At 37.9% G+C, this 26,411-nt stretch overlaps 1 protein-coding gene across 1 annotated transcript; it reads right to left on the bottom strand.

Moving 5' to 3' along the window:
- Positions 1 to 6,619: 6,619 nt before the first annotated feature.
- fbxo8 (F-box protein 8) lies at positions 6,620 to 26,332 on the bottom strand. Its single transcript, XM_059334252.1, has 8 exons — positions 25,750 to 26,332; positions 19,280 to 19,382; positions 17,621 to 17,704; positions 14,751 to 14,895; positions 14,294 to 14,420; positions 14,043 to 14,161; positions 11,817 to 12,013; positions 6,620 to 9,300 (listed from the first exon to the last, which is right to left on the bottom strand). Exons 2-8 carry the CDS (start codon positions 19,380 to 19,382, stop codon positions 9,113 to 9,115), a joined length of 963 nt encoding a protein of 320 aa, XP_059190235.1. The 5' UTR covers positions 25,750 to 26,332; the 3' UTR covers positions 6,620 to 9,112.
- Positions 26,333 to 26,411: the final 79 nt, after the last annotated feature.

The raw sequence follows: 26,411 nt of genomic DNA on the forward strand, positions 1-26,411 counted from the left end.
GAACACATGTTAGGTCCATACATTCAAAGGTAGTTACACATACAGTGGTTAGCTTTGGCTCTTTAAGTTTTACAGTAGGGTTAGCTTTTTTCTGTGCTAACTGCTTATGTGTGTTCAGCACTATTAAACATTTATTGATCATGCACTCAGAATAAAGATTGAAAGTTTTTCTATCCTTCAGACTGGTTTGGTATTGATGTGAATATTGTCTAAAATAGACTGTTTCCACAATTAAATACTGTACAAAGACTGAATTTATCTTTCCTAAATGGAGGTTTATGTACCATAACCTTAACCTTTGCAAAAGATAATACTTAATGCAGTGTTATATGTCAGAAGTGTCATAACTTAATCTTCAAGAAAGGACAAGACATTTGATCAACTTAACAGTTTCTGCGTTTTTTTGCTGTTTTTTATGAAGCCCTACTTCGATACTATGAAGAAAGCAGATACAAGTTAGTGTGTTTTACAAAACATCTTTTAATGTCTGTGTAGCAGACAATTATAACCAAATGTGAAATGAACACTAATAATAGAAATAGAAAATAAAGATAAAGGAGGGATTTTGATTAATTTCTGCTGACAGCAATAAAATGTCATGGCATAATATTCTTCAAAAGGAAATGATCAATGAGGTCTCTCTCTCTCTCTCTGTGTGTGTGTGTGTGTTCTTGAGACAAACAGGAATGAAGCTGTAAGCTCCAATTGTTTAATCAACAAGCTTTGTTTTTCTATGAAATGAAGTCACAGCACAGAACTATGTTCCTGTTACTAGCAGTATTATTGAATTGACACGTTGCTACCACCTATTTGTATAGTTGCTCCAGTGGAAAAGATATCTACATGTGGTGAGAGCGGAGCCTGCAGCAGCAGTGACCTCTCAGAGGAATCCTGCTGGCACAGGTTCTTGGATTAATGGAACCACAGAGTGTTTGTTCTCTTCTATATAACCAAACACACTTGGTTATACTGTTGTATTCTTAGTTTTTAAGACAGAAAATGTTCCAATATAGTCGAAACTTTCCCCTGAGGGCTATCTTTGCCAATTCAGTGTAGAGTAGTTTCAGACTTTATACTTGATGACATCACAAACTTGATTAACGCTGCATGAGAAGGTAGCCTTATCCCCACAGTCTAATCCACTGAGACAGAGTTCCTTATTAGTATTATGAATATATTGCTAATTGTAAATGTATTCATCAATTGTACATATGCTTCTATTACAATGTTAAATGTCTTTAGAATTGTGCTGATTAAGCTGACTCACTGATTGACATAGAGCTCAAAAGTGAGGTTCCAGAAGTGAAAAAAAAAAAAAATTAAATCAGGATTTTGATAATGTGCAATAATAGGGGAGACCAGGGACAGTTGTAACACTTTTTGCAATTTTTAGCAAAACATCAAAAACAATTTACACTGGAATAACCAATTTGTTATTTTATAAACTTCAATCTGTCAGATGATGTATTTAAGTGGTTTTATGAAATATGTACGTTGCAAAATTGCTTGTAATACAGTCTTTTCACTATTACAACCGTTCCAGTGTACAAGGACGGTTGTAACATGTCTAAAATACACATAATGAATCAATCATATAGTCAAAATAGAAAATATTATTCATCAGTCATGTTATTGTGACGATTAACCCTCTGGAGTCCATCTATTTATTGAAAATACATGTTTAATTTACAGTAATTACTTTATTTATATATGATATGTAGACAAGCTGAGAAAGCCAGTTAAAATTTAATCATAGGAGCTTTCACAGTGTGCCATTTATGTTTCTAGACCATTTTTAAAATGTGATTTTTCTTTTCTTCTACAATGAAAACTATTACTATTTTTAATTTATATGCAAATAGACTGTTTTGTAGTTTTATTATTTATTGTTCTGCTGTTTTTGTGTGTGTAAATGGTAAAAAAAAAAGAAAGAAAGAAAGAAAACGTACATTTCCAAAGACACCTGTGTCTTTTGTTTGTATTTTGGGTTCCTGGCAGCTTTATACTTTAATTAAAATAAAATGAAAAATCTGACTGATAGCCAAGTTTGTGTGGAGAAAAAGGAGCCATGCATGTAATGTAAGGACAGACTGAAAGATGCTAAACAGAGACAGAAATTAATTCATAGGAAGTTGACACATTTGAACCAAAATCTCCTGGACTTCAGAGGTTTAATTTCATGTTTTTTAAGTAATGATTACCTTTTTTTCAACTACATGACAAAAAAGAGGTGAAGCCGTCAAATTACAATGCAAGAAAATTATTTAATGGGTAGAATTCCTCATAAAAAGTTTAAACATGAACTTAAAATGTGATTTGATGACATTTTACATTTAATTTGCAATGCACTGTGCACATTTTACTTTTAATTTGTACATTAAAATGAAACTACGCTTTTTTTTTTTTTAGCTTAATTTACCTTAACTTAATAGCTTCTGAGTCATTGGAATGGTTATATGACTTTTTCTGGGGTGAATGGTGGCCGTCTTGCTTCCCTCTAGCGTCTGTGAGTGGAAAAACCAGCCATGCAACATTGGGCCGTCGAGAAAACAGCAAAGAAATTGCCACAACTGCATAGTTTCCCTTTAATACCATTTTTTGCAACTATATCCCTAACCATAGCTAGTTTTAAAATGTAAATGAAACTTGGTTGATGATGAGGCGTTACAAGCATCCTAGCATCACCAGCCATGTTGTCATCTCATGTGAGCTAGCTTGTTTGCTAGTTATAACAGTATCCAAAAAAGTACATCAGAAAGAAAAGTAATTTTTTTTTCTCAAAAACAACCTTTTGTAGATAATGCCATCAGGAAGTTTCAAATGTGGCTTCCTTTCTAGCAAGAATGAAGGGACACTAACCGAGCATGAGTGCCATCACTCAGGTTGTTTCTGATTGGAGGAATTCAAGGTGTTACAACTGTCCCTGGTTTCCCTTACTTAAACCCTTTATCAGGCGAATAACTATATTTGGTAACTTCAGTGGATATCAAAATGGGGTCACCATGTCTCTCTGTTTGGTCGTAGAACCACATGGATTTCTTCCAGCTAATCAGCAAAGATCAGGCTACGTCACAGATGGTGACACCATAACATCTGACCAATCAGTATGATAATAATATAATAATATTAACTTTATTGACCTTGACCTCCAATGTAAAAATGAAAAATTTCGAAAAAAAATCAGCAAGAAACAGTCGTACAAACAGAGTTATTCTTCAGTGACTTGTACGAGGAGAACTTGACTATGACGGCATATTAGGGCCAATAATATTTCGAGAAAAAAGTTGCAAATTTAGTTGCAAATTTCTCGCAGATTCACCACTTTAAATCTTATAAATCTGTGCATTTTTTTCTCGTAGATTTGCCACTTTAATCTCATAAACTTTTTTCTCAAAATATTTACACATTCTGGCAATATGTAATATCCTTCAATATTCTCTAGGGTTGAAATTTGGGTTGAAATTTCAATGAGTGCCTAAGGGTTAACAATCCAAGGTAGAATTACCATGACATACAGTATGAGATAGTGAAACAATGGCATGTGCTCCTGTCGAAGTCACAACAACAACTTGTTTAGTAAAACATGTTTTATTCGCAATGTTACAGAAAACTTAGTTTCCAAATGGGTGAAAATCAACACAAGAAGTAAACAAGAAGTGTGCTACAATTGTTAGTTTGGAAGTCGTATCATTGGCAATCGCTTATGGGAAAAGTATTCCTTCATTTGTAAAACATATACACAGTTTTCTACCATTAAAAGTTTTATGGTAACGATTCACTTCAGTGGCTTGGTTGGAGGCCAATACCTCTTAAGAAAAGAAATTACTGAACCAAAAATGAAATAACTGAATGGGAAATTCACTTCCAGAACCCGGGCCCGTTAAAAAGTGGGCGCTCCCTGTTGAGCTCTAGAAGAACGGACCCAGTGTTGCAGCATTTATATTAGCTATGAGCTTCAATAAGCCTGCATCATTAATAAATGACTTCAGAGGTTATATTGACAATAATTGATGGAATAGTTCTTGTAACTAAGATTTTGAGATGCTTATTCCTTTAATGCTTCCAATTTAAACTGTAGCAAGCTGAGGCTGTTTAAATATGTGTAATCACTTTGACTATCCATGTTTTTATTTGCCAAGCTTTCTATGAGCTAAGTCACATTGCTGGAGGGAAAGCAAAGTCATCTCTGCGTCACTTCATCTATGGGCTGAAATATGTGCCACCAGAAACTGAATTTGAATTATTTATGTTTGAATTTAGATTGCTTAACTTGAATAATTGCATTAAAAAACTGAATTTGAATCATATAATTCGAATTTGTATTGTTCAATTTGAATCACTGCATCTGAATTGTAATTTGAAATTGAATTTATTAGTTTGGAACTGAACATTCAGTTTGCAAAATTAAATTTCAATTTTCGAACATCCGGGTAGTTGAGGCAGAGCAATCAAATGGAGAAAACGGATGTGCTGATTGGTCGAAGAGGCGCTCTGTGTATCTGTGCTCGATTGCTCTGCCTCAACTACCCAGATGTTCGGAAATTTAAATTTAATTTTGTGAACTGAATTTGAATTGTGAGAACTTAATGTTCAGTTCTAAACTAATAAATAAAATTTCAAATTACAATTCAGATTCAGTTGCCCTTTAACCTCAAAATGTGTGTGTGGGTGTGTGTGTGAAACATGTGTATCTGGAGGAGTGTGCGCGCTTACGCGCGCATTTGTGTGTGTGTGTGTGTGTGTAGTGAAAATCACATAAAGTTACCTGTGTGTGTGTGTAATTAAAATCACATAAAGTTACCTGTGTGTGTGTGTGTGTGCGCGTGTGTAATTAAAATCACATAAAGTTACCTGTGTGTGTGTGTGTGTGCGCGTGTGTGTTTGAAGCATGTGTATGCATGTGTGAGGAGTGTGCGCGCTTACGCGCATGTGTGTGTGCGTGTATCTGTAAATGTAATCACAGCAAAGATCAAAGACAATCACAGCAAATACACAAGACTTGTGTCTACTGTTTAAAGTTTAAATGGAACTGAACATTCAGTTTGCAAAATTAAATTTCAATTTTCGAACATCCGGGTAGTTGAGGCAGAGCAATCAAACGCAGAAAACGGATGTGCTGATTGGTCGAAGAGGCGCTCTGTGTATCTGTGCTCGATTGCTCTGCCTCAACTACCCAGATGTTCGGAAATTTAAATTGAATTTTGTGAACTGAATTTGAATTGTGAGAACTTAATGTTCAGTTCTAAACTAATAAATAAAATTTCAAATTACAATTCAGATTCAGTTTTTCATTGCAATGATTCAAATTGAACAATACAAATTCAAACTAGAAAATTTCCTCTGGGGAAATACTGAAAGGGCCACGGGGGCTACTGCCGGTGTGTGTAGACTATGATGAGATTCTTCAGAGATTTCAAACTATGCCCTTTAACCTCAAAATATGTGTGTGGGTGTGTGTGTGAAACGTGTATCTGGAGGAGTGTGTGTGTGTGTGTAGCGAAAATCACATAAAGTTACCTGTGTGTGTGTGTGTGTAATTAAAATCACATAAAGTTACCTGTGTGTGTGTGTGTGTGTGCGCGTGTGTTTGAAGCATGTGTATGCATGTGTATGCATGTGTGAGGAGTGTGCGCGCTTACGCGCATGTGTGTGTGCGTGTATCTGTAAATGTAATCACAGCGAAGATCAAAGACAATCACAGCAAATACACAAGACTTGTGTCTACTGTTTAAAGTTTAAATGGAGTCTCTAGGTGAAATTATGCCGGAGAAGTAGACGTTTAAAAATCTCCAATTATTGTTCTTTTTCGCTCATTTTTTTTCAGTCATCCCATTCATTTCAATGCAAAATTTTGGGCAGTTTTTCGCGACTTTGCCCCGTGGCCCTAATTATGTGATTCAAATTCAGTTTTTTAATGCAATTATTCAAGTTAAGCAATTCAAATTCAAATATAAATAATTCAAATTCAGTTTCTGGTGGCACATATTTCAGCCCATACAAATCTATCACTGAGCTAAGAGTTCATCACTCAGTGTATCCAATAAAATGACTGGTGCATTACTTTGGTCTAAGAAGTGACTATTTCTACCTTTTTCTACCTCAAGCTATCACCGCAGGTAGAAATAGTCAAGAAAAATCAAGGCCAGATTTAATGAGTCAGATATTTGAAACAATTTCTCTGTACATTTTGTTTGTCATAAAATTCTTCCACAAAGAAAACAAACCCAACAGGAAGTGGATTTCCTTCATAATTTAAGGAAAACAATTATACGTTACAGTTCTAAATCAGTGTGCATCATCAGCAATAATGAATCTTTATTACTATTAGTATTCTGAGTTCAGGCAGGGTAAAATTAACATCTAGTGAAAAGACTTAACATTCAAATAATCAAAAGAATAAATAAATGTTGGTTGGTATTGCAATTAGCTAACTAGGTTAAGATATAAACCTTTCATTTAAATACAAAACTGCTTTAGTGTGTCACCCTTGTCTGTTGCTACGGTTACATTCAGTGACCACTGTGAAATCTTACTGTTAGCCGCGGCTACATGCTAGCTGCTGGGATTCAGAGTTACTAGCACAGAGAGACTATCATTCAGCATTCAGGTTTAATGGCCATTATTAATGTATCTGTTTTTGAAAAAAGTAACAGCTGAAAAGGTTTCATTTGTTTGACTGTTTGATGTGTCCAGATTTAAGTTTTTTGCAGACTTTCATTTTTCTGGATTGACTTTTACACACTTAAACCACTGTAATGTCAGATGCTATATCTTCTTTATTGTAGTGTTGCCCTCCAGATTTAACAGACTTCCACGATTTTAAAAATCCGTTTAAAACAACCTGCACAAAGTCCTGCAGACAAATTTAATCCATCATTTAAAATTACATGTGTTGTACCTATTTTTTTTTATTGTTTTTTACCACATGGCGAGAGTGTTAATTGACACTTGTTTTGAGGGGATTACAGCTCTAGTGGTAACGATGTTTTATAGTGATTATAAAACTACGTGTCTATTTTAAATTGATGGATTATATTATAACGTCATGGAGCATTATGTTTTGGGTTGTTTTCCAGAGATTTTTTTGAAGCAATGGAAGCCTACGACTTCAGTAACTAAAGTTAAAACTAAAAATCGGAAATGACAGCAGTATTTTTTTTAAACGCAAAAACTTCAAGAACCTCATACAATTTACTGCACTGTTGTCCACAGACTTCAGCCAGCGGCACATGAAAATCCATAATTTCTTCACTTAACATTATTCAGCTTTAAACCTGACTGCAGTTATTTCTTTGATGATGCCAGAAGTAGACCCTGGTCCATGACAAAACTCTGACATCCCAAATACTGTTTACCATCCTCACAAAGTCTATCTGCTATACAAGAGGCATGTTAGCTCTAATGCACTGTGATCATATATTTACCTAAAGTCTTGTTTAGAACAAAGACAGTTTAATACATTCCATTTCAATCAGAATCTGGACAAGAACTCACACAAAATATTGATTCCCAGAAAACTGAATATTTTGTCTGTGCGACCATCTGATGTATTATGAAACAATGCATCTGAATGTATGCTGTTTTTAAGACATGAATGTTAAATAATTTCACATTTGCAGTCAATTTTCTCCTACTTGGAATTTTCTCTTAGGAATAGCTGGAAGTGGTCCAGTGGTCGTATGATCCATGTACAGTCTGACAGTCTGGCAACAGTTAACTACTTAGTATGTGTCCAATATCAGGAATGAATGGACACCATGCAGCCAATCAGAACAGAGTATTCACCCAGACCATGGTATAAAATGCTGTAATATGAATTAATGTGGAGTTGAAATTTGAGACTGGAATTAACTCAAATTAAATGCACAACAAAGACAGACTAAATGCTAAATGTATATTCTGTCCTTCAAGTCATCATTCAGAAATGTATTTTAGATTTGATATTTTTTCCATCCATCCATCCATCCATCCATCAGGCTAAGCAAAGTATTCCAGACTTGGGCAGCATCCAGCTCCTCCTGGGGGACCCCGAGGCGTTCCCAGGCCACGTGGGAGAGATAATCCCTCCAGCGTGTTCTGGGTCTTCCCCAGGGCCTCCTTCCAGGTGGTAACTTGATATTTTTAATATACCAACATTTTTATTCATATATATTTCTGACTGCACAACTTGAAGCCCTGTGGTATAAAATTATTTTTTCACTCATTGTCAACATTTTTGTACATATATGTCTTATATGGCAACATTAGTGATGTGATTATGCTGATTACCAATTGTCACAACCGAACACCTCATGAACAGGTGACTGAAAACGAGCCATTAACATCAAGTTTGTGCAGTTTGATGACTCTGACCTGGAACACATGAAAGCAAACCTCAGAAAAAGTTCAAATAGATTTGGGATAAGAATACCAAATGTGCCTGCATGTGGACCAATGTGTTGTTGACTTGTTCATTTTACTCATAAAATGGAAAAGAAACAAAAATTTACATAAGCCACAGAAAATCAGATCTAGTTGACACTTGGGACATTCTGGTTGTTACCACTGGACAATGTTTCAAGGCCAACTGACTGCAGAACAGATCCAATGCACTTTTGTCATAAATGCTACTAGTGATATGTGAGTGGTCTTGTGTTCATCCAAAAATGTCCCCTTCTAATAGGTCAGTGTTTGTCCAACTGGTGAACCTATTGGACAACATCTGTCCAATAGGAAATTAGCAGAACAGTCGTAGCATCTGTGACAGGCTGAGGGCAGTGTTCTTCCTCCTCCATCCTCTAATCAGTAGTCACCATCTGTCAGTGCAGTATCAGAGCTCGTCTTCATGGTTCCACTTTGAAACCTCCTTCTTTGCAGTGAGCTGGGATGTTTCACACCTTGGATTCAAATCTAATAACATTACTAATATTTAGTAGCACAGTCTCTCTAACAGTGCAGTGGTGATTTGATTTGTTTTTTTAACTTTTCTAGTAAGCTTATTGTTGTCACGAAAAATAGTTAAAATCCATTTCCACAATGTTCGTTACTTTCCAGACATGTATAGGAACCCAATCACCACCTCTTATTCTTCAGTGCAGTATGAGGATTTTCATTGGACAGCAGGTAGGTAGCGCTACGCAGCCACATGGCCAATCAGGTATATGTTATCATAGAGGTGGCCTACAAAGTCATCCGAGACATTATGTGCTGCTCGACGAGTGTTCCTGATAAACTCCCTCTTGGACATTTTGTTTTTGACGTGGGGGCTGGTCAGGTCAATGGACAGCAGGATCAGACTGTAGCACAGCACATACACAGCATCTGCAGAGACATGATAGAAGGTTTTGATCAAACAAAAGGTTTTGATCTTGTTTCTCTCAAGCTTTCACACAGTAAAGACAACAGGTACTTAACGGAAGTCCTGCATCGGTTTCAGCTTCACTGGTCAGAGAGAGACAACTTAGTGAAGGAACAACGAAGCTTTGTTAACCATTGCTTTATTCACAAAGCCCACTAGATGGCGCTCTTTGTTCAACAAAAGCCTGAAAACACAGGGCGTCCCGGTGGCTCACACAGTTAGAGTGCGTACCACCACCTGAGTCCTTGCTGCGGCGTACCCGGGTTCGAATCTGGCCTGAGGTCCCTTTGCCACATGTCCTCCCCTCTGTCTCCCCCTTTTTATCTGTCACTTTCAATAAAGCATGAAAAATGCCAAAACATTTTTTAAAAAGCCTGAAAACACACTGAACTACCATTGCTAAAGCCTTTTTTAAGCCAAGACCGCCGTCTAGTGGGGTCAAAAATAAAGCAAATGCTTCATGAAGCTTCATTGTCCCTTCACTAGAGACAACCCTATTATGGATTTCAAGCATGATTCATACAGTAATGACTTGCTTAAATGTTTCTGTCAGCTTCACACTACAGAACATACAGAACTTCAAAGTCAACCCCTTAAACCAAAAACCAAAAACCAAAATATTATTGCAAGAGGAACGACCATAAAGGGTGAGAAGGGGGGAAGATAAAGGAATGATATCATTATACGTAAGCATGATGAATAAGATGCATAAATAAAACAAAAATAAACTCTATGCTGTTCTCCACTGCTGTGCTAAATCCTTTCTGAGTGGATTGAGGGGTAGAATAGCAGTGAAATCAAAGGGCTAATTTCAGATAGAAAGCCATCCATCCATCTCCAGCTTCAGGCTTAAAACCATTACACTAATCTTACTAATCATATGAGAAGGTCCAAGGAGTTAACAGTAACAGAGTTAGGGATTGGCCTCTGTATGGTCTGCTGACATTAACAAAGCCCTCAGTTGGTAAACGCATGGTCTGCTGAAAATACTGAAGCCCCCTCCCTTCACTCTGTTTTTTTTCTCACTGCAGGGTTTAAAGTAATGCTGTCTGATTAGGACAGGATCGACTGATATTAATTTACTCAATGTATTTATGTTCATTAGAGGATGAAGCGTTTCTCATTTAGGACAATCTATAAGCTTTCCTCTAGCACCACCCTATGGTCATATTTTCACATTATAAATCAATGAGAACAAGTTGTGTACACTGCTGTGTGCTAATGGATCATTTTAGCCTACCATAGACAATGTCTGCATGCACGTTGGCTGAAATGTGATGAGTGTTGGAGAGATCACAATTAAAACCATTATGGTTATTCCATCACATTCAATATAAGGACTGCCTTTTTCACCTTTGTAACATTGCAAAAATCAGGCACATCTAGTCCTAAAAGACTAGAGAAACTAGTCCTTGTATGTGCAAGGTTAAATGATTGTAAATCGTCATTGTCAGGCTGCTCCAATAAATCTGTTGAATGGTGTCCTCAGTTCCTAAACACTGAGTGTTGTTAAAAGAAAATAACTTTTTGACTGACATGGCCATATTCAAAGGAATCCCTTGACCTCTGAACTCAAGTTATCCGAACGGTTCAATGAGTATTCATGAGTCTCTCCTTTACAGACATGCCCACTTAATGTTAGCCTCCTGCAGTTTTTCTCATGCAGTTAAATGTGTTATTTTCACTTATTGTATTTGAATATTTCTGCATACCGGGGTCCCTAAACAGTCTGTAAATTACATAAATTGGGTATGAGACTGCTGTGGATTCGAGAGCCCTGTTTTATTTATGTGTGACGATGTTAATCCCCATGGTAGCAATATAATGTAGTTGAGAGCATTTTTTGAAACTTAATAAAATGAGCTGCTGTGACCTCTAGGAAAATCACAGCCACAAAATACAGACAGAGCATTCTGAGAATGGATGGCTTTCCAGTGTATAAAGACAATACATGGTTTTTTAGCAGTCTCCAAAAGGTGAACAATTGCAATTCTGCAATTCTGACAAAAATCTCCAAAATAAACAGAATGGATTGTTCCATGGTGTTCCTCATGTGTTTTTGGAGGGTTTTTGACTATCGTTATTAGTTGTTGAGAAAAATAAATTGTTACATTTAGCACCAAATCTGTGCAATAAATGGTACCAACCCCAAAAATGCTACAACGACTTATGAGAAACAATTTGAGCATGTGAATAATCTCCATCTCCATCTCTATCACGATGTTCTAAACCCTTGTACACTTACATTTATTTGTCATTAACTTATTAATTAATAATACAGATTTATGAATAAAACAACATGCCACACAGTGCTGAGCTGCCTCTCAAATTAATCTTCAGGTTCCAGCTTTTGTATAATGTCACCACTTCTGCATGACATCTACTGTTGACCTGCTATCTCCCCCTAAAAATCCCACCCAATTCCCTACATAAACATACAGTATGTGTTTAGTATTTATGTGTCTGTCCAAGTACTAACCAGGACTGAGGCCCAGGTCTCGGACAAGGCCAGGGTTACAGGTACAAAACCTGTGGCTGAATTTGGTGATGAGGGTCTCCAGATACTCTCCTCTCTCCTCTGGTGCATGGATGTGCCTGAAGAAATCCCGCAGAGCGTTGGGGAGGAACTGGTTACTGAAGTTATGGAGAGTCACCAACTCATCCAGGACATCCCGTCTGCCAATGCATGTACACAAAGCACAATGCCAATTAATTTTCTTTTCAATTATTTGTACACAGGTCATACAAGTTACTGAATTATGAGATTTTTTATTTTTATTTCATGGGATGGGGCACCAATAGTTTTTTTAAAACATGTATATTTATTCTTATAACAGACACATTAAATAAACACCCCCCGCCACAGTGCAATAATTAATTAATTACTTCTGGCCATAGTGTTAGACTTTCATAAGGAAATACAGAAATATATACAACAACAGACAATTTTTTATTACTTTCTTCAAAGTCAGAAGTTCACATACACTAACATTATTATGCCTTGAAACAATTTGGGAAAGCCCAGATGATGCTGGCATGTCTTTGGAAGCTTCTGATAGGTTTATTGACAACATTTGAGTTAATTGGAGACACACCTGTGGATGTATTTTAAGGCACACCTGAAACACACTGCTTCTTTGTGTAACATCATGGGAAAGTCAAAATAAATCAACCAAGATATCAGGAAGAGAATTGTGGACTTGCACAAGTCTGGTTCATCCTTGGGTGCAATCTCCAGATGCCTGAAGGTGCCACATTCATCTGTTCAAATAATTATACCCAAGTATAAACACCATGGGAATGTCCAGCCATCATACCGCTCAGGAAGGAGACGGACTCTGTGTCCCAGAGATGAACGTGCTTTGGTCCAAAATGTGCATATCAACCCAAGAACAAAAGCAAAAGTGAAGATGCTGGCTGAAGCTGGTAAGAGTGTGTCATTATCCACAGTGAAATGAGTCCTGTACCGACATGGGCTGAAAGGCCACTCTGCCAGGAAGAAGCCATTACTCCAAAAGAAACATTAAAAAGCCAGATTACAGTTTGCAAATGCACACAGGGACAAAGACCTTAATTTTGGAGAAATGTCCTGTAGTCTGACAAAACTGTAATCTCAAAATTGCACCCAAGGATGAACCAGACTTGTGCAAGTCCACAATTCTCTTCCTGATATCTTGGTTGATTTCTTTTGACTTTCCCATGACTTGACACAAAGAAGTAGTGTGTTTCAGGTGTGCCTTAAAATACATCCACAGGTGTGTCTCGAATTAACTCTAATGTTGTCAATAAACCTATCAGAAGCTTCCAAAGACATGCCAGCATCATCTGGGTTTTCCCAAATTGTTTCAAGGCATAATAATGTTAGTGTATGTAAACTTCTGACTTTGAAGAAAGTAATACAAATTGTCTAAAAAAATCCTTCTCTCATTATTCTGGCATTTAGCAAATAGAAATAATTTTGGTAATCCTAACGGACCTAAAACAGGAAAAGTGATTGTCTGATTTTATGTCAGACAGTGAGAAAAAAAGCATGTGTCTTTTTATATAGTGTATGTACAGTTGAAACCTGAAGTTTACATACACTATATAAAAAGACATATATGCTTTTTTTCTCACTGTCTGACATGAAATCAGACAATCACTTTTCCTGTTTTAGGTCCGTTAGGATTACCAAAATTATTTCTATTTGCTAAATGCCAAAATAATGAGAGAAGGATCTTTTTAGACAATTTTTTATTACTTTCTTCAAAGTCAGAAGTTTACATACACTAACATTATTATGCCTTGAAACAATTTGGGAAAGCCCAGATGATGCTGGCATGTCTTTGGAAGCTTCTGATAGGTTTATTGACAACATTAGAGTTAATTCGAGACACACCTGTGGATGTATTTTAAGGCACACTTGAAACACACTGCTTCTTTGTGTAACATCATGGGAAAGTCAAAAGAAATCAACCAAGATATCAGGAAGAGAATTGTGGACTGGCACAAGTCTGGTTCATCCTTGGGTGCAATTTCCAGATGCCTGAAGGTGCCACATTCATCTGTTCAAATAATTATACCCAAGTATATATATATATATATATATATATATATATATATATATAGAAGAATATATAGAAGAATAAAATATAACACTGTCATTTTTCATCATTATAAACAGTTGTGGAAGTCAGGTGGTGAGTTTTGTGTATTCTGTGTTAACCTCTCATCAAGGTAAATCCTCAGCATCTTCCAGTTGAGCCGTCTAGTGTAGAAGATGAACTTAGCCAGCTCTGTGGGATGATCCACTAATATACCTTTAGACATGAAATAATTGATACCCTACACAGACAGAGAGAGAGACAGATAGAGAGAGAGAGAAAACAATAAGATCATCCAACATATTTTTATTGTGACATCATTGTTCCAGACAACAACATGTTCACACACTCACACACACACACACTGTGTTACCTCCTGTTGGTTAGCGTTGAATGTCAAGCTGCCTTCATCTAGCTGTAGATATAGTCTTCTGTATGAGAAACCGGCAGATAGTCTTCTGTTGTAGATGGAACAGTGTCCCCATGTGGACTTACACAGCCTGATGGATCAACACACAAAGGTTGATAAATGGAAACAAATAAAAAAGAACTTTACTGCATACATGTGGTGAAAAACAAAAGGTCTTGTCTGACAGAAAACAACTGACAATGATAGCAGTTGATGGAAACTGTGCAGCAACTTTCTGTCTCATTTAGGTCTGTCTGTAATTATTTATATTGATGAAAAGATTGAACAGTACATCTGTTGCCAATGCTCACAATGATTTCTGGTCACCAGGAAACAATAAAGAACCTCTTTCAAATCCCAAACTCACTACTTCTACCTTATCATAAAAAGGTGTCAAAAAACTGAAGTTGGATGTGCTTACCCCTGCCATAGATATTCGTCATTTCCCAGGTCCTGCCACACACAGCCAGCCAGGCACAGATCAGTAGCATTCAGGTACGACAGTATTGTGATGCCTAATTCAGGTGGCAACATCTCCAAATCTATAAAACCATGCTGTTCCTTACCTACAGGCATCAAGAAAAAGAAGGAAGGCAGAAAAAGAAAACAAATATTTAGATATTAATGTGATTAAAGAATATGATAGTTTTGAAGCCTTTCATTGCATTCTTCCTCACTTCCTCCCTGACATGGTGCCACTTCCCATCGTGTACTACACAGTCATTCATTGCTAGTAGATGTCACCAGGTTCCAAATCTCAACCCTCAGGAGCTTTAGTGAGCAGTGGAAAGCTTTCTCACAAATACAAAGTTGCTTCAAAGTTTGCCTTTTTCAGCTTCTAGCAGGCAAGAAATTTTTTTGTACAAAGTGTGGTGAGGTAGCAAGAATACATCTACAACACTGTAAATTCAATAGTATTACATTAGAGTTGAGCAGTCCGGTCTGGTGTAAACTAATTTGAATGTATGCACACCAGCTGGACAGCCTTCCTGGAATGGTTTAATTTCACCTCAGTACAAGAGTCTTTTGTTCTTTGTTTGTTCTGAGAGCTGCCAATATGCCAACATTTTAGATTTGGGGAAGTAAGCCGAAAAACCTAAACAAGAAAACAGGTTCATCCAAAATGTTATTCTCCATCCTCATTTCCCTCACTTGCACCCGTTACTCATTTCTTGGCTCTGTCCCCATAAGACAAGAGAAAGAGAAGCAATTACAGTCCTCAGATGGGAAATTGGACATCCTTATTAACTCCAGTGTCACTTTTAACACTTTTTACTTACGCTGTATGAACAGCTTTATCGCCTGACTTTACAATTCAGTTTTTATGTTTACTGAAATAAAAGGAATATCTCTTTTTATTAATGGGATGAAATGTATTACTTTTTTAGGTAATTGATTATTTATTAATAAATATCACAAATGTATGACTTGAACAACTTGACACAGTTGCAAATTAATCTTAAGGGGCCCAGCTTCAACTGCAGACAGCAAATTAAGGCTGTGTGCAGTTGAATGAACACAGTGTATTTTGGATTGCTCGATGGTGATAACACAATCCAGCTTGGCTTTTTGGTTTGTTTAGGTCAGGGGTAAGTAACCTGCGGCTCCAGAGCCACATGTGGCTCTTTAGGCCATCTACAGTGGCTCCCTGTGGCTGTGACAAAAAAATCATACGACATGAATAGTTTTTTCTGTTTTCCCTTTAAACAGTATCTACAGCCCGGCATCTTAACATCGACATTTGGCCAACTTCAAGTCTAGTTTTGAGTTCCTCTAGTTAGACTAGCTTTCGATTCCAGATCTCCTCAGATATTTCGAAATAAGGTTTGTGACTCTGTTCCGACATTATTTCTCTTTTTTTGTCCAACAATGGCTCTTTTTTCAGTCAAGGTTGCAGACCCCTGGTTTAGGTTATCTGTGGTGTGGGATGGCTGGATGATCTTTGCACTGAGGCAACATGTTGCACGTGGTTTTAGGACAATACTGTGGGGCTATCGGTGTGATAGTAGGAAAGCAAAGGTTTTTGATCTCGCAGCTTGAGGCCCGAGGCCATTAATACCGACTGGCTCAAAGGCAGCCCTAGCTCTCAGTGGCACCATGATGGAAAGGCAGCATCTCATGGCTTCTCCAAGTCTCATTATGTTCCACCTGGGAGTAGTTGCTGAGTCAAGTGCAGAATGCCAGAAGACACATTTCCAAAACTACAGGTGATGGTTGGCTGCTCATGGCTGTGTCAGCTCCAATACCACACTGACCAGTTAAGAATGGTGAATCCTGTGCCTTGTGTCCGGTGCTTGTTGTAAACAAACAGAGATCGCTAAGTGAACACCTCCTGCAGCAGCAGCACATACGCACTGTACTGCTACAGAGCTAACTGTTAGCCGGCTCTGTGACTGCACCTGGGAGAGACTGCTGCAGGAGGAATGTGCCGCTTCGACTCGTTCTTGCTCTTCTTAACGAGCCGCCAGCCCCCGCAGCTCGTTAAGAAGAGCCGAAAAGTCGCTAAATATAGCAACAAAGTCGCTAAGTTGGCAACACTGCTTCGCCGGCTTTTACAAATGGCGTGTGTTGTTGTGGCGAGTATTACGTCACATCCCGCTTAGCGTTCTATCCAATCAGTAACCAGGATTTTTTTCAGGGGAGAAAAAAGCCCCGGCTCTCCGACAGGGAAAAGTCCAGACAAAAGCCGGCTCTGGACTGCTCGTATTATATTATAGGGGCGTTTCGGCGAGTGAGACCTGCCTCATTCCGGGTATTGGGTCATAGTGGAAACACCCCTATTATGTTCCACCTGGGAGTAGTTGCTGAGTCAAGTGCAGAATGCCAGAAGACACATTTTCAAAACTACAGGTGATGGTTGGCTGCTCATGGCTGTGTCATCTCCAACACCACACCGACCAGTTAAGAATGGTGAATCCTGTGCCTTGTTGGAGACACACAGTGTGTTTGGTTTAGATATAATTTACCATTGCAAGAGTAGAGATATTGTTTGAAATAATCTTCCAGTGTTCCATGAGACTCCGGTCCCTTTAAAAGTTTTTCAAGCCTAATGAATCATGTTGGATTATCCGTCTCTATTGAAATGTATCCTCCTGTGCATGTATCACCTTCCTGTTATTTCTAACTACGCTGACTGTATTCACACGCCATTAGACATACTGGAATGGAGGAGGACAACTGTGGAACACTGAACTATCGAAGAACACATTTAAAATACATAATAAGAGTGAGCAGTGTGGTTACAGAGTACTGATGAAGAGAGTTCCTTAGCGTGTGTTTGTGTGTTCATACCTCCAATGCGTGTTTTCAGCAGATGGTAGATGTCGGGGCCATAACACGGCTGAGGACCTCTTTTCTGAGGACCTCCATCTCTCCCTAGGAAAAAAACAAACAAAAAACTGGATGACTTGTCTATTTTCTAATTCATTACTTGCTTATAGCTTTTTAGCATTGCAGGGAAGAGGGAGACTATCCTAGCATGCATTTTGGTTAAGCTAAAGCCAAGCAGTGAGTTAATGTGATCAATGTTAAATCAAATTGCCATCATTTATTTTGGTTTAAAACCACACATTTGCATCAGAGGGCTTCACAATGTGTATAGCATACAACACCTTTGTCATTTGTTTAAGTTAAATGATGATGTGCGTTTTGGGGGAGCTGTTCCTTGTTTGAAGAGAGGGTCAAATGACAAAGACTTGTTTATTCAATCTTCAGTGTTTTCATACAGTAAGATTATGTTTGGGGACTTAACTCCACATGTATTTACCTTAGATTTCTTCGATTAAAAAACAAACAAAACCTAAGGTGCACATGAAATTCAGCTGAATTAAATTAGTGAAGTCCAAACTTCTATTTTGCTTGACTCGTCTATGCTCCTTTGTGTAAAAAGTTTCCCATGAAACATTGGCCTCAAACTAGAGGTGGGGGAAAAATCGATACAGTATAGTATCACAATGTTTTGTGTGGCAATATAATATTGATTCATGGCCACCAAGTATCGATATTTAGCATTCTGGCAATTCGTCAGTATTTTAATTTTAATTTTTTTAGCGGACTCAATTTTAAGAATATACTGGAGATTCATACTATCATATGAAACTATAAGATCTAAGGAACCTACAGGCACCGTGTGCATCAGGAAATCGTGTCGGGAAGCTGCAAAGTTAGGCTTTTTTTAAGTTTCATTCAAAAAAAATTCAGAGCAGTGAAGCTGCAGTTGTTGTCGTCCATACATGTTTGATATCAGTTCAGTTCAGTTTGACTAAATACTTTGTCAGTCTGTGGCTTTGACTTTCATTGTGGAGAAATAAAAAGACTGAAGTGAGGTGAATAGACTGAGAATTTTCTCTCATTTGACAAAACAATTCTTGATTGAATTTCATTTGTGGACACAAAATGCAATTAAACAGTTCAATCGCAATATATTGTATCGCAATACTCACCCTATCGCAAAATGCTTACAATCGCAAAAATATCGTATCTTGACTCAAGTATCAGGATAAAATCGTATCGTGGGGCTTCCCACCTCTACTTCAAACACCAACCATTCTTAGGAAATTACTAAGAAGTAACTAGATATTACAGCTCTATTGGTGTTAAATCCCTGCAGAAGTCCCTTTACTTCATAACTATTGAATAAGAGATATGAAAAGACCTAGCACTAGCTCGAATATAAACAGGAACTTTTAAAATGAAGCTGCTGAGTTTATTAATAATAATAATAATAATAATAATAATAATAGTAATAATAATGAAACATATTCAGGTGAACTGATTTTAGTTGGTGCTCCTAGTGCTGATATTGAGTTGATCTTACGAATAAACATGATTGGTCAGAAGAAGCTAATTTTTTGTCTGAACTGAAAACCATTGATGTCAGCCATTTGTGATAACAGCAGTCATACAAACTACAAAATCCTCAGCCAGCAGTAATAGAAATGTTAGGATTACATTGCTCTTGTCTTCCTCCTCCTCGGTCAGCCAGTCGGTCTGCAAGCTCTTCCTGAAGCTGCTGCTGTTGTCTGGGAGGCAGCCTCCACAGTGCTTGACCCATCTATATGGCAGCAAAATAACATAGTGTAGCAAGTCACTTAGATGATGATACATAATAATATTATGAGCCACATGTATGATACAACTTGATAAGTGGCGGACTATGCCTGCATAGTCTATGCAGGCGGACTATGCCTGCCCTATCCCATCCATCGTCCTTTTTCTCATTTATACAGTACAGTGCAAAAGTTTAAGGCAGGTGTGCAAAAAAACTGTAACATAAGAATGCTTTCAAAATTAGAAATTTTTATAGTTCATTACCAAAATGCAAAGTGAGAGAACAGAAGAAAAATCTACATTAAATCAATATTTCGTGACTACGCTTTGCATTCAAACCAGCAATTCCTTTAGGCATTTTTCACACCAGCCGGAGACTTTTGCACAGTACTTTACCTCACAAGAAAACTACTTCTCGTGATCAAAGGCACAATTTAACAACTACTTGCACAGCAGTATGTTCACAAGCTGTAATCTGGTCTACTTTTTAGTATCCTGTTTATATATGTTGTCTACATACACCTGACTAAACTAGTCGCGGTTGTTCAAAATAAAACATATAATTTGTGTCTGTCAGGCAGGAATAAATTTAATATGACAAATCAAAAAAATGGTAAGGGATACAATAAAGTTCACTTGTTGCTATAATTACCCCTTTCTGGCATTCTGATAAAGAAGGCAGATCCAAGAGACAGGGAGAATCTTAGTCAGTTAAGAAGAAAAACAGAAGCCGTGTGACTGAATTAGGGTTGGGCCGACAAACAATCGCTGACAGACATTGACCACTGAGCTCAACATTTCATTTAAAAGCTCCTTGTCTCAGTCCTCAGTGCTACTATAATGCATTAGGTTGGTGGCTTGTGGTTTAGAACCTGTGGTTGATTCACAATATTTTTGCAGATTGGCTCTCATAACAGATCAGGTGGGTTTGTATTAAAAATCATGATCCATGCATCACTAATAGGAATTAAAAGTAGCCAATAAGGAAAGACTGGAAGAGTGGGTGAGGGTGGGCTGTGAAAAGGCTCAAATGTGCAAATATAAAAAGCAATAATTAATATCAAAGACATACACAAACAAAACTACATCATATTATCATTGTCAATTGAAACAATTGGACAATGTCCACAGTGTGGACGACTAAGTCGACTCACATTTACCACCTGTAATCATACTTTGTGTCCACTATACTAGCCTTATATTATATTAGTCAGGCTATCCACTGTTGGATTGAAAAATGAACCAGGGGTTTTATACAAAGCCGAGCCAACAACTGTAAGTCATGTTGCTTGAGATGGTAATTAACTCTATTTCCTGTTAATGTGGTTTCTTCTGGTCAACTTAAAACGTATGTGCTGCTAATAAACCAAAACCTACCTCTTCAACTAAAGTCTCAGATGTTATATATAGGGCTGGGTGATATGGACCAAAAGTCATATCCCGATAGATTTAGGCTGAATATCAATATACGATATATATCCTGATATTTTTATCGCAAAGTAAGAGCAAATGTCGAAAGCCAAATATGACATGTCACAAGTAGTTTTATTGAAACTGTTTATTTAAGTGCACATACATACTGTATAACAACAGGAGAACTTTAAAAATAAATAAAATCAAAGCTCCATAAAGTGTACATTTAAATTAAAAAATATATATTACATAAAAATAGCCTATGAAACAAAATCACTTTTTCTGAAATATATTTTTATTTATATGACATATTGATTGATATATATATATATATATGATATATCGATATATATTTTATATCGATATATCGCCCAGCCGTAGTTATATATAAACTGCACTGTACATTGTTTGATAGATTTAACCATGCCTATTTTAGTGTGTTCATCAATAAAATACAGCTCCCCAAGTCACTACGTTCACATTTTATCACCAATTGTGTTTTGGGTCCCAAGTTGTCACGAGTGACCTGCGGCATTATACAGCTTTATGATCCTAGAGAGTGTCTTTTCCTGTAGCAACAAACATTGCATGCATCGACTCAAAGCATTGACAGAACTCTCTACTGATTGAAATTAACTTCATAGGTTTGTTGACATAAAGTGTATATGGGAGTCTGACTGCAAGAAACTGGAGAAGATTCACATTTACACCTTTACTCGTTGCACTAGAATTTGGTGACGGCATGAATGTGCTTAACAGTGGCGGCTTGTTCATAAGGACGATCGGGCGACGCACCACCAAAGGGGGAAAAGGAGGAATTTTTTTTCTATCATATTCTTTACAGTGTTATAGCGGTTGTGACAGTTCTAGACAGTTGGAGCATCTCTGTATGTCATTATCCAATCAGCGTAGGGCTGTGCTTCATGAAGTACCGCCCCTTTTGGGCGATTTCAGTCAGGGTGAAAATCGCCCTGACTGCTGTCATTGACTCTCATGTAATGTCAGTTTTTTTCATATTTCAGTCGTTACAATGCATTCTCTATGGGTTCCGGGAGGGCTCGCCCTAACGTGCCTTCGTCATACGTAACGTGAGCATAGACCACGTAACTGCCGCGCAAGTCGCATTCAAGGACATCATGGCAAGTGTACGGAGCAACTCTATCATTTCACTGAAAGAAAAATTGGCAACTAAACAATTAGGACCTCCCAGACCAAATTTAAACATAAAACAAGTTTCTACAAAGGGAGGGAAATCATATAACCGGGGATTTTCACGGAGCTGGTATGAACGGAAAACTTGGCTAGCTGGCTGTGAAGCAGCTAACACTTTGTTCTGCTACCCTTGCACATTGTTTCATCCTGATGGCAGCACGGCAGACACCACCGCATAGACAACTACAAGAGTCACCGACATGCACCATCTGTCTGAAAAGGTGAAGAAACACGAGTCCTCTAAGATCCACATGGACAGTTGTCTGAGGTTTTCTGCGTTTGGGCGGAGGTCAAGTCCGCTAAATTTGTTGCCATCCAAGCGGATGAGACCACCGACGTTTCAACACAGAAACTTGCTTGTGTTGAGATACGTCGACTCAAAACATGCGGTGCAGGAGCGTTTCTTTGAGTTTTTACCTGTTATGGATTCAACATCTGAGTCGATAGCTAGTGTGCTTATGGACAGACTGAACGGTCTTTTTTCTGAAGGCGAAAGAGAGAAACTCATTGCGCAAGCCTATGATGGAGCCAGTGTGATGAGAGGAGAGAAGGCTGGTGAAAAAAAAAATGCCCATTATGTGCATTGCTATGCACACCAGCTGAATCTGATCATGCAGCAGGCCACTTCTCACGTCCCAGCAGTGAGAGTTTTCTTTTCCGACCTGTGCGGTAAAGCCACTTTTTTCACCCGGTCACCAAAACGCACCAGCATACTTGACCAGATCGTTGAAAGAAGGCTGCCAAGAGCTTCATCCACAAGATGGAACTTCAGTAGCAGGATCGTCAACACTGTGCACGAGAACCTTGATGACCTCATGCAGTGTTTTGAATCCATCACGACATCTGGTTCATTTGACAGCACCGCAGTGAGGGAGGCATCTGGCTTCCTGAGGATGCTGCAGGATGAGGACTTCCAGTTTTTTCTGCAGCTGTTTCTTCAGATCATGCCTCACGTTGACATGCTGTACCAGCAGCTGCAGAAGAAGGACATTGATGCAGTCTTCATCAAGTGTGCCCTACAGAGCTTCACAAGCAGTGTGCAGGCAATAAGGTAAGATACAATAATATTGTTCAATCCTTCTTAATACTGAACCTTGTCATAAATACACTCACTGGCCACTTTATCAGGTACACATGTGTAACTTAATTCAATGCAATACAATAACTCTGCTATAAAATCTACATTAATGTAATTTACATTTTCAGTTTTTGTTGATGTCAAAATGTGATTCTACTTTGTTTATTACTGAGGTCATAGTGGATGATTGTGGAGTATTAGAGAGTGCATTATATTGACTGCTGTTCCTAATATTTTGTCCACTCCATTAACATAAAAAATATTAGAAACACTTTTCAAGATAATGCAATTTATTACACCACAGCATCACCACTCACTACAACATCAATAATGAAGATAAAGTAGAATTATCACTTTTCTGACGATGTCAATAAAGCTGAAAATGTAAGTGCTTTGAAAAAGCAGAAGTTATAGCAGCTGTTGTATTGAATTTTACTGCATACGTGTATCTAATTAAGTAGCTGGTGACTGTATATACATTAGGTAAACCTAGATACTATTGTTACTAATAGGTAGATAAATATTGGTGTTTTGAAATGAGCATTTTCTTCACTTTTCTAAATGCTACCAGACACTCATATTTTCATGTACTAACACTGTTGGTCTGCTTGCCCTCAGAGACTCCTCTCAACAGCAGCAGGAAGTAGTGACCAGAACCACAAGACCAAGGAGGGCCTTGGGAGAAGAGGACAAGCAGAGGCTGTTAAGGGAGATCTGCAGCACAATCCTGGCTCACGTCAAAGAAAGGTTCTCCTTCAGCGACCACCTTGTGAGTGCCACACTACTACAGGCTGAGATGTTTGAGCAGCACTGCCATACGTTTCCTGTTGAGGCTCTGAATGCCACTCTGAGGGCATATCCCATGCTGAACAAGGCAAAACTCAGGACAGAACTTTCTCTCATCTATGAGAATCCTGAATTCAAGGGCTGTTGTGGTGCTCTGGCACTGTACCAGGTTCTGCAGAGATACAACCTCCAGGAGACCTTTTCTGAGACTGTGGCTCTGTTGAACATTCTCATAACCACTCCCATGACCACGGCTGAAGCTAAGCGGTGTTTCTCTACCCTGAAGAGAATCAAGACGTTCCTGCGCAATGCAATGGGCCAGGAACGTCTGAATGCACTGGCCATGCTCTCCATGGAGAGGGAGCTAGTCAGGAACATGCCTGATTTCAATGAGAGGGTTATTGATCACTTTGCTGCTTTGAAAGAGAGACGAGCAAAATTTCAATACAAGTAATGTAGTGTAGAAATACTCTCAATCTTAGTCTCTCTCTGTCACACACACACATACACACACACACACACACACACACACACACATGTGTATATATATATATATATATATATATATACATACACAAAATCTAATAACTGTTGATGTAGGTTTTTAATAGTTATTTTTTTCATTCAAATGTTGATTTCAGGCAATGTGTTCATCTGTTAATATTTGTTTGTTTTCATTTTTGCAAATCTATACAATTGGCCAGAGATTATATTTGTATATAGTTCACTGTTAAATGTGTGCACTTTCATTTGCACTTAAAGATAATTAAACTGCACAAAATCTTTAAAATGTTGTTACTGATATGACAATCTGTACATTTACTCTATTATGTTTCTGCAAATACAAAGTATTGTTTGTGCAATGTTGAGCAATTTGAATTCACTACCCCTTCATTTGGATTTATATAAACTATTTGTTACAATGTTACATTACAGCTATTTGTAATTAAAAAAAAAAACAATATTTTAAAGAACTGTAAATAAATACTTGCTTTTGACTTATACTTGTTTTTGACTTGTATGTAGTCCCCTTCATAATTAATTAGTAAAGCAACCATATCCATCCATGTTCAAAGATATTTGAAGGTACACTGATTCACAGTTTATCTCTCTGTTGATCTTCATTTGTAGAGCCAAGGTAATTTTATTAATTGAAGACTCCTGGATGTAACTTTTCACTGTAGCTGTTACATTTGGTATTGCTATGTAAGTTGACCAGAAAATAACATGATGTGGCAATTCTCTTACTGTCTATTACTTTTCCCATTGAAACGGGTCACCTTAGTCATCGTCAGAACAGTTGCCCCCCCTGAAAAATTTGTCAGGAGCCGCCACTGGTGCCAAAGCATTTACAATGTGTTCAAAAGAAAGAAAAATCGCTTGTATGGTGTGCACGAGTGACTATTATATAGAGGGTGAACAAGTAGTTTTATGAATTTGAACTCCGATCTCACAAATGCAACAAAGACACAGAAAAACACTGTAACAAAGTGCCCACTCTTCCTTTTCCTCGCTGCCTGTCCAACATCAGCTGTGTTGCATAAACAAATCCAGTCCGCTGTTGTAAACATCAACGTTGGAAGTTCCAGCAAGCAAGGTTGTTTGACCTTTAGTCCCGCCTTCCCTTCTATATCATTGGTCACAGATGTCATAACATCATTCAAAACGGAACATCATTGGCTGAACTGGCTGTCACTCACATTCAGTTGTTACAAATCCCCGAGTTAGCTTACCGAGCTAGTTTAAGTTGACGGAGACAGTTTTGACTCAAACCGACTGATTGTGTCACCCTGTTAAAGGACCCTGGTTTTATTTCTTCTGCAGGCATGGTGCGATAATACCTAATGAGTACAATACAGCGGCGTAACCCTGGACTACCTACCTGAGTTTAGTGACTCCTCTGACAGCCCGACCTGCACAAAAGTACAGTTGGGAATGCGGTTTCCTTGCTATCAGATGTAGCCTGGTGTCATTTCATTAGTCCAGGCACAGACAGGAGTAGAGCAGCTGTTAGTTGTGTTCAGAAGTAACCTTTCATACCGTGGTCTGGTCTAACATTATCTGTTCTCTGCTCCTCCTCCTGTCACCTCCGCCCCTCCCACTGTCTCCTCACTCACCACACAAACACAGTAAGTCAATGAAAATATGGAATTTTACAACGATGAGGCAAACGCATTTATCAATTTCTCAAATTCCACTGCCTAAGAAAATTGGTAAACTAAACGAAACGATAAAAAGCGGTAAGCACTGTGCGTACAGGCTATGACGTCAATGGTTACGTTACGTGTAAGTCCTTACGTACAAATCTGTTGAATTTTTAACCAATTTCTTAATTCTCTCTTGTAAGTTCTTTATACACAAACACATATTTCTCAAAGCTAAGCCAAAGTTTAAGGTGTTTCTACTTGAATTCAACTATATTCTTAAGTCTCTCAGAATTGTAAAAGATAAAAAAAATGAACTATTACTTCAATATTATGACAGCCTGATGAATGTATAACCTTTATTTCTAATAACTATATGATTTTTTTTATTATTATAAGT

Source organism: Centropristis striata, chromosome 1, assembly GCF_030273125.1.
Source record: "Centropristis striata isolate RG_2023a ecotype Rhode Island chromosome 1, C.striata_1.0, whole genome shotgun sequence".
NCBI lineage: Eukaryota > Metazoa > Chordata > Actinopteri > Perciformes > Serranidae > Centropristis > Centropristis striata.